The 14505-nt window shown below is 42.1% G+C and overlaps 1 protein-coding gene across 13 annotated transcripts in view; it reads left to right on the forward strand.

Moving 5' to 3' along the window:
• Positions 1–14505, forward strand: part of LOC104934399 (protein tyrosine phosphatase receptor type M) — a 152020-nt gene that overhangs the window by 112914 nt on the left and 24601 nt on the right. For 4 of the 13 annotated variants that reach the window (XM_027290370.1, XM_027290379.1, XM_027290375.1 and 1 more), the window contains 7 exons: positions 1334–1414; positions 2079–2105; positions 3974–3985; positions 5283–5476; positions 7055–7063; positions 9699–9786; positions 10655–10731. In XM_027290370.1, the coding sequence (XP_027146171.1) occupies positions 1334–1414; positions 2079–2105; positions 3974–3985; positions 5283–5476; positions 7055–7063; positions 9699–9786; positions 10655–10731 (488 nt within the window). Of the gene's footprint in view, positions 1–1331; positions 1415–2078; positions 2106–3973; positions 3986–5282; positions 5477–7054; positions 7064–9698; positions 9787–10654; positions 10732–14505 lie in introns of all 13 variants that reach the window. The other 9 variants (XM_019257785.2, XM_027290410.1, XM_027290383.1 and 6 more) reach the window with 6 other exon arrangements.

Genomic DNA, 14505 nt, shown 5'->3' on the forward strand with positions numbered 1-14505 from the left:
AAGATGACAAACCAGCGGGGAACTGACATTTACTCTATCCCCCATATGAATATACACTCTGAACTTCTATTTACTCAAGCATGTAGCTTTGATATGCTGCTTCATACTTACACTGCTCCACTTTTTTTACTCCACTGCTTTAGTTTCAGTTCCAGGTGACTTTGCTCACAAATCATGTGACCGTCTAGTAAAACATGTTGTACCCTAATAAATTCAAATACCCAACAGTATGAAGTAGTTAAAATAAGTTAATTAATTCATAAACAAAACAACTTTGACAGGGACTGTTCTGCTGCCTCATTAATATTTTTGATAGTAAAAGTAGTAGTAGTAAAGATTTGTTCACGGTTTATTGATTATTGTTTTATTCAACTCATTGATTAACTGGAAGATAATGCGTAGCTGTTTTGATACTTTTTTTAAACAAAAATGCCAAAAATCAGAGCTACCATTCTGAATATTTGTTGGTTTTCTTTATTTTTGGTAATATCTTTTTGAGTTATGGACTGTTGGAGACAAAACAAGATGATTAAGATTGGAATATGTTAATTTTTTTTTACATTTTATAGACCAAAGGACTATTATTATCTTTATTATAACAAGTTGTTGTCAGATTAGTTAACAAAGATATATATTATATAAGCATATTTCTTATCACAAATGAAAAGTCAAATTTGTATGCATGGTTTGGTTCATGGTGTCTAATCTCGGTAAACTTTACTGCAGACAAAACTAAATCTGTCTGGTTCAATCCTGAAGTAAAATGCACACACTGACACACAAATGAAAGGATCTGAAAAATTTATAACCATGTTTACCTTTATGTCTAGAAACATAATTTTCAGTGATTTACAATCATTCATGCACTTTCAATCAAAGAAAACAGAAAAATGAGTTGAAAGAAAATAACATCATATTACACTTTAATTCTTTCCTTGTCCTGTTTGTATTTGTTTTTACATGTTAAAAATGTTTACATATGTTTTGAGTGATTATTATGACTAAAGATTTGCACATATATATAGGAGCCTGTTTAATTTTGTATGTATTATGGGTTCCTGGAAGCTTCTTACACGTGGTAAATGGGAAGTCAGGCTTACAGCTTGTGTTGAGTTTGTGCTGGATAAAAGGATGCCATGCATGCAGGATAAGAACCGTTTAATAGGTGATAAACACAAAGGGAGCTGGAAAAAATGAACTGAACTCCTTACCTCCAGTACTTTTGTATTTTTATTTATGTTCAGTTCACAACACATTTTCTCACTGTACTTTCGGAAAACTCTCTTCACCATTAGGCTGCTGATTACCTTGTGTTCTGTCTTTGTGCCTCTAGCTGGATCATCACCTTCTTCCTTCACACTGCCCAAAGCCAACACTCTCAGTACTTCCATCCCCACCAACTCCTACTACCCAGGTAAACACACACTGTACTCCTCACGCTAATCCTGTATGTCAACAGAGAAGTGCTCACTATATAAACAGAGAGAATGTAGAGTGAAACCAGAATGTCTCACGAAACCTGCAAAGGTGTTACAGTAAATGAATAAGAGCGTGTTTTCAAACAAGTGTTAATGAGTTTTACGTTCCATTTTTATATAAAGTACAGACTAATGCTGTAATGTGCGCTTTGAATTCACCTCATGAAGTTAATATGTGCTTTAGAAATTAGAAAACCGCTTTCACAAATGAGACGGCAGATAAATAGACTTCTGATGGGTTTACACACTGCTTCATCTCTGGTTTATAACACAAAGTTTTTTTCTATCACTTCACCGAGATGGAATTTAGCCGTTCAATTAAAACTTCTCTCATAATTGTGTGTCTTATGTAATCAGATTACAGCTCATTGATTAGATGGAGTAAAGGGCAGCTAGATTTATAATCAACTAAACTTAGTGTGTAATTAGGTTTTCTGGTTTCTTCTTGTTATGCTGTTTGGCAAGAAACCAAAAAACTGTCCCATTATTTAATTATTTTTTTTGTGATTGTTTTTTTTTTTATTTGTGGATTTATCTTTTATTTACTGCAAACTCTCTTTCCTCCTCCAACTTCTGCACTTGTTATGGGGGTATGAGCAGATCCTTTTGTGCCAACTGCTATCTTAGGTGAGACACATTTTCTTTTTCCCATTACTGTTGATTATTTATTCTTACTTCTACACTGAAGAAAATCACATTTCATGAGATGTCTGTTTGAAGACTTAACTGTGAGGACAGAGAAAAAAAAAAAAAAAAGCACAGATTTTTTTTTTCTTCCCATTTTTGGTTTTGGTTGGCTCTTTTTTACTAAAGATGGCTTCCTCACCTTCATACCTGCCTGCCGCTTCTCCCCCTTTTACCCTTCCCTTCCCTCTCTCCTTCTCCCTTCCTCCTTCCTCTCCCTCTCCTCCCCTCCGTCAAACGAGGGGGGGGCTCTCCTGGGCTGAGGCTGGCTTCACTCCATCCCATCCGCATTGCGTGTCGTGCGTGTGATGTCACATACATGTTTGACCTCTCATATGCATGGACAGACATGTGGACTGGATGTGGGGGGAGGAGTGTCTAAGGGGGGGCAAACGTGGGGGGGCTACAGCGTGCTGAAGCCTTGGTAGCTGCACTGAGACACGAAACAGAAATTAAACAGTGTGAGGGGGGAAAACCACAAAAAAAACGCTCTCTCTTAGCCCACCCCTCACCACAAATTTCCAAAACGGGGATGCGTTGGGTCTGAACATCTAAAGTCTTGCATTAGCTGTGCTGCCCTCCCCTCCCTCCCCTCTCTCCTCACTACTCATTTTAACTCCCCTCCCTCCCTCCAAAACAACAACCTTTTCTATTATTCTTTTTAATGTCGCCCCCCCACCCCACCCTGCCTTTGGCTAACTGCTAGTGACCTACTTGTTTTTGTTTTTTGTTTTTTTTCTGCGAGTGTTTATTCATCCTGTTCAGTGATAAAATAGAATTATAAAAAAAAAAGCATTTTGTTCTCCTGTTAATTATTACTGGCCTTTGTGGAATATGCAGAGCAACCCAAAGTGCAGCATCTTAAACGAGCAGGCGCTTTTTTTTTCATACCAGCGGACCACATGATGTAGCTACTAAGTGGGGCACTAGAACTGTAATAATTTAATACTCAAGGCCAAGAAGAAAGATGCAATAAGCAGCTCTACTCCAGCTCCACCACAAGCACCGGAGCTGTATTTACAAGTACACAACTTCATGTCAGGGGCTTTATATTTCTTCACATTAGTGCAACTTAAAGCGGCGTCTTTCATCATCAAGTGCAGTGACAGCTGCTTATGTTAGTTCCACATCTAATGAAGCATGGAACAATTAACATGAAATTGCGGCAGCCAGAAAAGGTTACATGCTTTCAGTTGTGACACGTTCAGTCACAGCATTGTCTCATCAGTTGAGGTTAATGATCAAAACTGATTAGCTCATAGAGGACTGGTAATGTTTTTTTTGATTTCATTGCACACTCTTATTTCAAAAGAAGTAGAAGAAGAGAAATGGTATAAATGCAGGTGTCGCCACACCAGCACATGCAAATATAATTATAGCAATTAGAGACCGAAATTCTAAATGTCAGAATACTCAAAAAAAAAAATAATAATTGGCATCATTAAAAAATGCAAGTCACAGATCAGAAACAATTACAGCTTGTTCCAAAGAATCCCAGTATTTCACCATTAGTTTTCTCCCTTACAATCCATGACTTCCTTGTTTTGTTCTTTTACTTTTTGTCTTGCACTGTTGAAATTGCCCCATCCATCCACTCAACATCCCCCCCCCTCCCTCTTGACTAGGCTTTCTATCTAGGCAGTTTGGACTAGAGAAAGGCATGTGATCTCGCCCTATAGCGTAGCTCTAAAACACACGACTACTGTAACAGGTTCTCATGCTGTATTGTTGCTTATCCCCTCTCTCCTCTCTCTTCTCCTCTCTTTCTCTTTTTACATACATAACCTCTTATGTATCTGCTATCTAAAAAGTGCCCATTAATGGTAAGTTTTCCCAAGTGGGCCCTGGGTTGGGGGGGAAAAAAAAGGAGGTGGTGTTTACTCAGAAAGCAAGCCGACAGTGAGAGGCTGCTTCTGACATGGACATTACGACATTTATTGCATGACCAGTGGACATGTTAGCATCTCACCACCCTCCGTACCGTTACCACCAAGCCACCATTAGTCTAGCATGGTTAAAGTACGTACAGTGGCCCCATTGGCAGCATCACCTCATGCATTCTCCTCCCATCTACGCTTCCCCTCCTGTTTTTCTTATTTTTATTTTGTTGTTGTTGTTTTATTTTTTTTTTAGGTTTGATTTATTTGACTTTTTTCATTTTTCGGGAGGGGGGGGGAATAACCGGGGGTGGCAGGGGTTGAATCCACGCTGTGTCTTGTGTGATGCTTCTGACGGTGCCTGCTGCAACATGCTCACTGTGGCCCCTCCTCCCCACCCCACGCTCCCACCCCTTCCCTCTCACATCCTTCCCCTCCTTCATGTTTTCTGGACACCCTCCATCGTCCGCTGGCTCCCCCACAGCATCTGTGCCTCATGTCTGCCACTGACTTGGATTACAGTATGAAAGAGCTGGACTGCACTCTGACTCTTCAGATATGAGCTGCAGCCCAAACCCCGGCATACTGTACTGCCAGCAGCAACAACAAAAAAAACAAAAAAAAAGAAGAATAAAAAGTAAACTTGTTGTTTTACAGCATCTTCATGTGGATTTTTACAATCGCTCTACACTGTTTCCTGCAGTCGAGGGCCACCTTTTTATTCTGACAGTAGCCATATTAAATGCTAACAGTCTAAGCACTTAAAGGCCTCGTATTTTAACGGCTATAGGCCTATAGTCTTACAGTATAGTAAGGCCTGTAATATTAAACATTTTGTAGCCACACACTGAGACAGATGGACCTGAACCTTCCCACCACATGACTCATCCTATTACTCAATGATGTTGTGTTGTTGTGACCATCCATAACAAACAGATTACTAGAGAGTTGTTTGTCAATCTGGAGGGTGGTGACATAATGCTTAACAGTAAATGAGATAATGTGCCATCTGTTAATGTGTAAGCGAGATACGAACCGGTGCGACTGACGACACCTGAGCAAATTAATCAACTTTTAAATGTCGATACATTTCTAAAACACCACTGCCATTTACTGCTTCGAAGCATTATGTCGCCCGTATGTATCTTTATAAGAATAAATGGATGAATCTCCCAACGCCAGCTCCTGCCTCTCCATCCTGACCTGCTCTGGCCTGTCCCCTGTCTTTGTCTCCCTCCCACAGATGAGAGCCAGAACATGGGCAGCGACACCAGCAGCCTGGTGCAGTCGCACACTCACTCGCTGAGGAAGCGGGAGCCGGTCGACGTGCCGTACCAGACGGGTCAGCTGCACCCGGCGATCCGCGTCGCCGACCTCCTCCAGCACATCACCCAGATGAAGTGCGCCGAGGGCTACGGCTTCAAGGAGGAGTACGAGGTAGGCGGGACGCAACCCAGCTGTCGCCCTCCCCCTCGCTGTAAAGGTTGCAAACGCACAAAAAGCCTGGTGATAGACTCGTAACATCTCCACAGAGATTCTTGAAATGTTCATCAGTCTAATACAAGGCTTCATCTGTGTCTCTGTCTCTGCATCTGTCTCTCTCTCTCTTTCTGTCTGTCTGTTCTGCACCGCACAGCACAACTGTTTTGCTTCTCCCCAGATGCACTTTTACGATAAATTGTTAATGCACCCCGTCTCAGTGTGTTTACGGTGTGATTCGTTTTGTTGTTCATCTGTTCCTCGTTGTTGTTTGCAGCGATTCTGCGTGCGTGCATGTGTGTGTGTGTGTGTGTGTGTCAAATGCTGCTGTCTCAGTTCCCCTCGGAGGCTGAACCCCCAACATCAAATACAAACCTCCCCTTCTGCACACACACACACACACACACACACACAGAAAGTGTAAGGAACAGCCAGTTGTGTGTTAGCCGTGTCCCCCCCCTCCTCTCTCTGAATCGGGTCCGATTAGGCTCCTGCGATGGCAGCCTGCTGCTCTCTTAAGACCGTTGTCACACAGCAGCGTTCATAATCTGACACCATGCCTTTCGCTGACACCAAAACAAAAGATTTTTGCCCCAGAAGAGCATCACTCTCATTTCCTGTCATTAGTGCAGTAGGCTGGCAGAGGCTTGGCGGCGGTCCAGGCTCTTCGCTGTCCCTCAGCAGCAGCACCAGCCAGCCTCGACTCACCCCGATGCCACGTAGTAACAGACCGGCTTCAAACTGCTCCTTCTTCTTCTTCTCATCTTTATAGCTTCAGCTTATCTTATCTGACATCACACTGGCCCTGATAGCATTGCCACTTTATTCTTACATCTTATGTCTTTATCACCAATCCTCAATTTCTCCTTCCTAACTTGCATCCCATCTTTTCCTTCACCCTCTGAACACTTTTCCCGCAGCTCATCTGTCCTCTGTCTAATTTACTTATCTACACCTCCTACCTTCGTTCTCCTCATCTCCCTCACCTCCCTGCGAACTTCTACTATGTGTGGGGGGGCCAGATTTATCAGTAATTAACTGCCCACTTCCCGCTCATGACTGCAGAATTAAATAATGCAGCATCCCGTTGCTACCTGCAGCATCGGATCATTGAGGGTCTGGAGTGCTTTAGGCTGCCCTCCGGGCCTAATCCATTATGGATATAGGTGTTTTGGGTTCATGCGTCCGGCATTGGGTGGATGCATAACAATCAATCAAAATGAACCAGTGCCGTAACGAACAACTGGCCCCCCCCGTCCCCTGCTGTCAACTAGCCGTCCGCAGCCTTTTTCAAAAGAGATGCTTATAGTGTGTAACGGAGCTCATTCTCACTTGGCTAGAGCGATTCATTTGTATGTTGTGTTCCACTGCTGTCTTCTCTATATCAATCTGTCTTAAGGTTAATGCCCTTTTTAACCGTTTATTTCTGATGATGAGATTGGAGCCTAGTGCACCTCTAAAGCTGTTGACTTACACTGTACTATATCTCTCTCTGACCCATGCTTCTTGTTATTCTGTACGTTAACTTTGGATCAGATAAACGAGGTAAGCTATTACTTTTGGTTATTTGTGAGTTTTTTTGTTTTTTTTGTAGCTGATATCATAAAACCTGACAGATTGATGGCGCTATGTTGGCCCTGTGGGATTAAAACATCTCACATCTATGATCTTAGTCTGAAAAGGGCATTTACCAACAGAGGCTATGCAAAGTTACCAAAGCATCTGACATCAGATGATGAAATGTGTGAAAAAAAGTGACATTTTTTTGTTAATTTTGTCATGTCAAGTCTTTATAACGTCACTGTGAAATGTTTTTTTTTCTCATAATAAGAACATTAAGATCCATAATATCACCACAACATGATGTTTTGTTATAAAGCTTTTCAGAAGCATACCTCTTCAGTATAATTAAAACAAACAGCCAGAATGAAAAAGTTGGACTCAAACCAGCGATTTCTGACACTGTACAAGTTCATTTCAAATGAAGGTGTGGGTCAACAAATCCATTAGTGTGTTATTTTATTATCTCATAGCCAAACCAGTCAAATAAGAAAGCTAATTTACATTTTCAGACCAAACAGGTGATTTGACTGCTAACTGGAAAACGCCCTGACAAAAGGACTGTGCAAAACACTTGACACTTTGCATGTTGTATACTTTGCCAAAGCTTTATAAACTATAACAATGCATGTCCGGATTCTTCTGCACGTTTGAGTGGGCAGAGAACAAGTTCTTAAATGTTATGTTGTCATTGTATTTCACTTGTTTTCAGCTTGTTTTTTATGTGGAGGGTCATGTCTTGCATCTAGCCTACTGTGAGAATCCTGAAACTCTCTATAAGCTCCAACCACAAATGAACCACTAGTCAATCTGAATGAGTCTCCTTTTCTCACACCGTAAATTAATTCAGAAGCACCTCGCCTTAAACAATGCTGCTTCTTTCTGTTTCCATCCTGGTGTTATTTGTATATTTATTTATTTTTTTTCTTTGCTATGGTGTCAAGTACTCTGTTGTTGCCGTACGTTGGTTTTTCCCATGCTGATTGAAAACACAAAAAGTACTATGTTTTTCACTTACAGTAAGTGGTTACAGGCAGAAGGGGGAAAGAAAAAAAACAGCATAGCAGATAAATTGGGCTGGGGACTGGAGTGCAGCAGGTAGCCAGTAATTAAAAACATAGAAAGTTGGATCTGAGCCAGCAGGCATAATTTGAGGATGGTGAAAAACTACCCGCAGATGCACTAAAGTTAAGTACAACACCGACCTTTGCTACAAAATAGTTTTTACAGGTGGAGCCATTCATTGTTTTTCAATCACTGTCTGATGAATTTTAAGGAGCTAATTATTCCCAGTATGGAAATATACCCTTTAAATTCAGAGCCTTCATATAATCTCACCCTCTTGGGAACTGCTTTATCACCATAATTAGCCTTTTTTTCCCCCTGAATTCAGGATCCAAACAGCCTGACAGAGGAGTCAGACTGTAGCGTCTGAGACAGGCAGGGTCACTCAGTTTAAGAGAGAAGTGTTATAAAGTTGCCAGGTAACGCCTTTCGGCTTGAAGATGATTTGTCTCCGGATGCTTGATATTAGACCTTTATCCTTCAGAGTGACAGAGGGAACGACATTGGCCCCGGTGAATTTACTCAAGACATACTGCCACAGGAGGGGAGAGGCCTATATAATCCGTCTCTGAGACATGCTTCCATCTTCGCTGGAAGGATGGGACATATTTTTAGCATATTAAAGCTGTTTCTCAGTGAAATCACTAATCCTTAGGACTTAATACAGGAATATGTCCTTGTGGCGTGTCGGAGAGACCTTTTATTTTGCTAGACAAACGGCCTACTGCCTGCTGTAGCAGCGAGATGAATGAAACCATCAAGTCCTAGAACACTGATGATTGAAGACAAAGCGTCTTACTCTCTCAGACTGGCTATCCACACTGAAAGGAACTCGAACAATCTGTTTAACGTCCCGTAAATGCTCTCGAATCTTTACTCGCAGAAGGCCTGCGCTTTTTTTAATGTATTAGCTGACTTTTCAAATGTGCATTAGCTGCCTATCAAAAAGCCAGAACAATAACATGTTTTTGTCCAGGCTAGTCTGCTTGGAGCCAAACCCCGCCCGCCCTTTGCTGAACAGCGGTGGACTGGCAGTGGAGATGTATTTTCATAATTTGGCTTAATTGTGCCTGGTGTGCCATCAGAATGGAAATCTCCCCAGCGAGAGATGATAAATATTTCATGAGGGTAATCTGAGAGGAGAAGTTTTGATCTGCAGACGATGAGCTGGCTTTATTTTTTTTCCCCGCAACGAGCTGATTGAGTCCTTCAGACGAGGCAGACAGACAGACAGCCGCTGCGGTGGCTCCGCCCGGCAGAGCGGCGCAGGGGGAGAGGTTTGAGCACGACACCCGCCGCCTCTGCCCTAATGGCTCTGCTGTTTGACACAGCTCCCCGGGATCCACCATCCTCTCTGTGTCTCATGTCTAATAATGATGTGAATATCTCTCTCTCCGTGTCTTCTTTTTTATTGCCAATGTTCCCTTTTTTTTTTTGAGCTGAAAGAGGAATGCTGTGTTCTTTAGTCTGGTTATCATTTAAGAGTGCTCACACATGACACCACATTTCATCTCCCCCTTCCTCTCTCTCTGTTTTGTGTTTTCTGTCTTTTCAGAGCTTTTTTGAAGGACAGTCTGCTCCGTGGGACTCTGCCAAGAAGGATGAGAACCGCATGAAGAACCGATATGGGAATATTATTGCATGTGTGTACAAAGCACCTCCTGAGCACTCATGAGTTTTTGTGTGCCGTTCCCATTCTTCAGGCTGATTTATTGGCCAGGCTTGTGACTCTGGATAACTATAAGCTGCTCAAACAGAGTTTTATTATCAGCCAACGAGAGCAGCTTTGACCTTTCCAATCTACTTTTACATTCATCTTCCCGCAGCGTCTTTTCAGTTGTGAGAAATAAGCCCTGACAGCGTTGTGTCACATGAACAACGTAGCCTCTGCGATGTTTACAAAAATGTTGAATTTCACGTTACAAAATTAGCTGTGAAATGCTGATTGGACAGTTTTTTTTTTATTCTCTGCAGGAAAAGCTTTAAAGATTTTCTTAAAAATGACTTTAAAGTTGAATTATATAACAAGATATTTGAATATGTAAATAATCTAGAGTCACGGCTGCATCATTTTCATTTCACTGACATGTCCAACTACACGTGTGTGTCCTTATTCAAAGTACTTGTGTTGTGGTTTAGCCTGTTATTTAGTGCATTATGTTCTCACTTCATTCTCACTGCTGACCTTATTAACTATCAAATGACAGTTTATAAGGTCTTCCATCGAGCGAGTTTCATGCGCCTCATCCAGGTTTTAAACTGGGCAGCGGCGTCATAACGTGTGTCATACAGACTCAGTCACGTGACAGCGGCCATTCATCAGCCATGTTGCATTTCTACAACTCTGTTTTTATTCGTGGCACAGTATGATGCTAGTCTGGTCCTCCTCTCCTCTCCTCCCCCCCGTTCCTCTGTTTTACTGTCTGTCCCTCTCCCTCCTTTTCCTCTCCTGTTGCCCTCGTTAATATGATTAATTCAACGCCGGTTTCTTCCTCTCTGCCTCTCTTCCAGATGATCACTCCCGTGTCAGGCTGCAGGCCCTGGAGGGGGAACAGAGCTCCGATTACATTAATGCAAATTACGTTGATGTAAGTACACACACCAGCCAGCGCCACCAACGCAAAGGTCACTGCGCTTCCTCTCGGGGAGAGAGAGGGCGCTGGTGCAGACGTCGCGGGGGGCCTGAGGGACAAAACAGCCCCTGCTGCCTGCCCATCATATCCACACACACATGCACGACAGACACACACACACACACACACGGTGCCTTTATACTCAACTTTAGAGGACTGCTGTATCACTCTATTCATTGGATGTATTAAGAGGAATGAAGATCAGAGGCTGACAGTGCTGGGAGAGAGAAAAGGCAAACCAGCACACAGGGGAAACTGAGGTTATAGTTTTTAGACTTTTCTTTGAACAACAGTATGAGAACCAAAAAAAAAGAGAGAACAAAAGAGAGAAGTTCCATGGATGATTAATTCATTAAAAAGTTAGAGCGATGGCTGAAACTGAAAAAAAATGAATAGACAATGCACAGAAAGAGCACAATACAGTGCCTTGAACATCACGGAATGCACAGAAAGAGCACAATACAGTGCCTTGAACATCACGGAGAAGCAAATAAATGGATAGAAATGAGCTTGGAATAAGTTCAAGAGAAAGATTCAACAACCTTTTCTAACTAAATGACAATGTCATCAACTGCTATCACACAAATGATTCAGGTCGGCTGCTTTTAAGGTATAATTTAAGGTAACCACTTGGTTGAGCTTAGAGAGATAATAGATCGCCGTCGTCGTAAAAAAAGAACATTGCTCTCCGGTGTCAAGGTCTTTGTACACTAACCATCCACATCAATCTCCTCCATGAGATGTTTTGTAACCTGATAACAAAATCATACAACTGCTGCCTTTCACTTCCACAAGAGGACAGTCATTATTTGCACAATCATTGTCAATGTCTGGTCATTTTAAGCAACCGAACAGACATTTTCTGGTGAGGACACTCCATGTGGAGCAGCTGCTTTTTCCCCCTCCGCTGTTGGAGGGACTAGTGGATGAAAGTACACGCAGCATTTATCTGAAGAGAGTTCTGTTGTACGTCTTACCACAGGAAAGCCACTCGAGCATACCTTTACAGTGGGTAAAAGTCATTAAAAAGTGGCGTGAGACATGCCTATCGTTGAAAACAGATCCAGCTCCACTTAGCTCGCACAATATAGAACCTCCTGATCTGACCCGATTCGGTGTTGATAGCAGTGTTACTAGCAGGATGTGACCAGTCACAGCAGCTCATTGGCCTCTTTGAGCAGATGCTTCCGCTCCATGTGTAATGGCCTGGTGATGTACCTGACTTCCTAAGTGGTTTTCTGCTCGAGAGAGAGAGAGAGAGAGAGAGAGAACTCTCACTCCGTCTCCCATCTTCTCTTCCCCCCGCCCCTCTAATGTGGTAATTTGTAATCTCTTGTTACGCTTTCAAACATAAATTCATAATGCAAGGTGTGCCACGGCAAATGCAGGGGGCTTAAATTATTTACCTTTCCCACTATTCAGTTTATGGCCCATTATGCTGCGAAAAGGGGCGCCGCGGAGAAGACTCTTACAATAGACAGGCCCCCATTATAAGATAAGAATATACGCATATTAAAGAGGGTCCTGATTGAAAAGGATTTCCACTGCTCTGCCAGCTTCGTTGAAAAAGTGCTTAGTAGAAATGCAGGCAGATGGGTAATGATGTTTTCGCTCTTCAGAAAGCTTTTTAACACATCTAGAAGCTTGTCCTGCCCAATAAACTCTTATGTGTCGAACATTTCCCACAGTGTTTGTTATTGTACTCTATTATACTGCAGATTATTTCGAGTAAGCAGAACCAGTCGGGTATGTTTCTTTTCTCTGCAGCTGATTGAGTATTTTTATAGTGTAATAGCCTGTTGTCTGCAGAGTTTTTTCTTGGTGCAAAGAGTTGTTGGCTGCACTGAAGTAATGCAGTGATGTGCCACAGAGTAGACCATGTGCAAGTCACTCAGGTACCCCTAACCCTGTAAACATGTGCATTCAAGTGCAACTAATTTGTAGAAGGAACATATGAAGAAAACATGTTTGCAGTTTTGTTTGTATAGAACATACATTACCTCAAACCGTCCACCGTCGACACATTTTAATAGTCTCTCCTTTAATAGCTACTCCTGACAAGTAAAGCATAATTAATATTAATTGATGTTGGTTAAGCTTATGGAAAGTTTGGGGTCTTGTGGTCGTGGTTAGAAATGTGCAAAAGCTGACTTCTCATCTCACGTTCACTTTTTTGCCAATCACCATCGTTCCCTCAACCACCTGCAAGTGTTCATGACCTGAAACTAACGTGCACAGTCCAAATATTGACATATGAGTGACTTTTACAACAGTTGCTGCCAACTATTTAGATTTTTGACCCTTTTAAACAAATCAGTTTCAACAAGTATTGACGTGAGCGGTGAGGAGTTTGACCAGAGGCTAATTTATTTCTATTTAGAGGTAAGAAGAAAAATGAGAGAAAGGTACCAATACACGGCTAATGATGACCCTTGTGGTTTTTTAGTTTATATGCATTAGTTGTGTATAATCAGCAACTTTTTCACTCATTAATTATCATGCAGTAACCAAACAACTAACTGAATAAATGTGGAGCCTCTAGTTTCTCTGACTTTTGTGTAACCTGAGGATGCTACGCGTTCGCTAAGAGGAAGTTGTCTCCAAAGTGTATTTGGTAAAGCAAATAAGTATATAAATGTATTTTCTAGGTGATAGGGTTGCTGCCCCAGATTTGGGCTATCTAAGGATATTCAGCCTGAAAATACAAATTTACGCCTGCAGGCAAAAAACAATTTGATGCTGCATATTTAAACATACAACACACTGTTGGTGAAAAGAATTAATGCAAATGATCATTGTAATAAGCAATGCAGCAAAATACAGAGAGCATAACACATATTTAATTCTCCGTTAGTAATTTACACATCCCAGGAAAGAAAGCCTGCTCAATTAATAATTTCAACATGGACATTCCTGCGTTTATGTCTTTGTGTCGTTCACGAGGAAACGCTCTAATGTTATCGTGCGTCTGAAAAGCCGCCGGTCCGTTTATAGTAAGCTCTACTCACCTGACAGTCACTGTCAGGGCCTTTCCTTTCTTCCTGTCTCTCCCTCTCTAATCCGACGGCGTACTGGGCCTCCACTTTACTTGACAGAACTTACATGAAAGCACAAACAAATCTCCTCCTCAGTCCAGAGATAAAGAAGTCATTAAAAATGGAGGACAGTTGAATAGCTGAAAGAGCCCTGTGGATGAGAGAGAGAGAGAGAGAGTGAGCAAAATATCCTTTGTGTCTTTCTCCCTTCATTGGAGGAGCGTTAATCACAGTCCAAGTTAAATTGAATATGAGGGAGATAAGCAGAGCAGCAGGGGTGGGTGGAGAGAGAGGGGGGGGGGAGAGAAGACAATCAAGAGGAGGCAGGGCCTGGGAAGAGCCTTTAAGTCCTAATGTTTTGTTTCCTGCCTCATATCTCTAGAGAGAAGACAAGGAATTGGACAAATAAAACTTGAAGGGATTAGAGTAATCCGTGAGACTAGGGGCCTATTGTGAAGATCAGTGCTGTTAGTTGTATCTTGGGGATTATCAACACTTTGGCTGCTTACTCCAGAGGTGTGCCGCATATAGAGTGTGTGATGGAGAGTGTTTATGCATCTTATATCCTGCAGCATCCATCACTAGATTTCAGGCTTGCTCTTTACACACACACAGAAACAAAGAACTGAATGGGTGTACAGTAGCGAAAACAGCTGGCAGCCTGACTATGCACAGGATTTCTGGAGGGCGGCGC

This window comes from Larimichthys crocea, chromosome II (assembly GCF_000972845.2).
Source record: "Larimichthys crocea isolate SSNF chromosome II, L_crocea_2.0, whole genome shotgun sequence".
Classification (NCBI taxonomy): Eukaryota; Metazoa; Chordata; class Actinopteri; family Sciaenidae; genus Larimichthys; species Larimichthys crocea.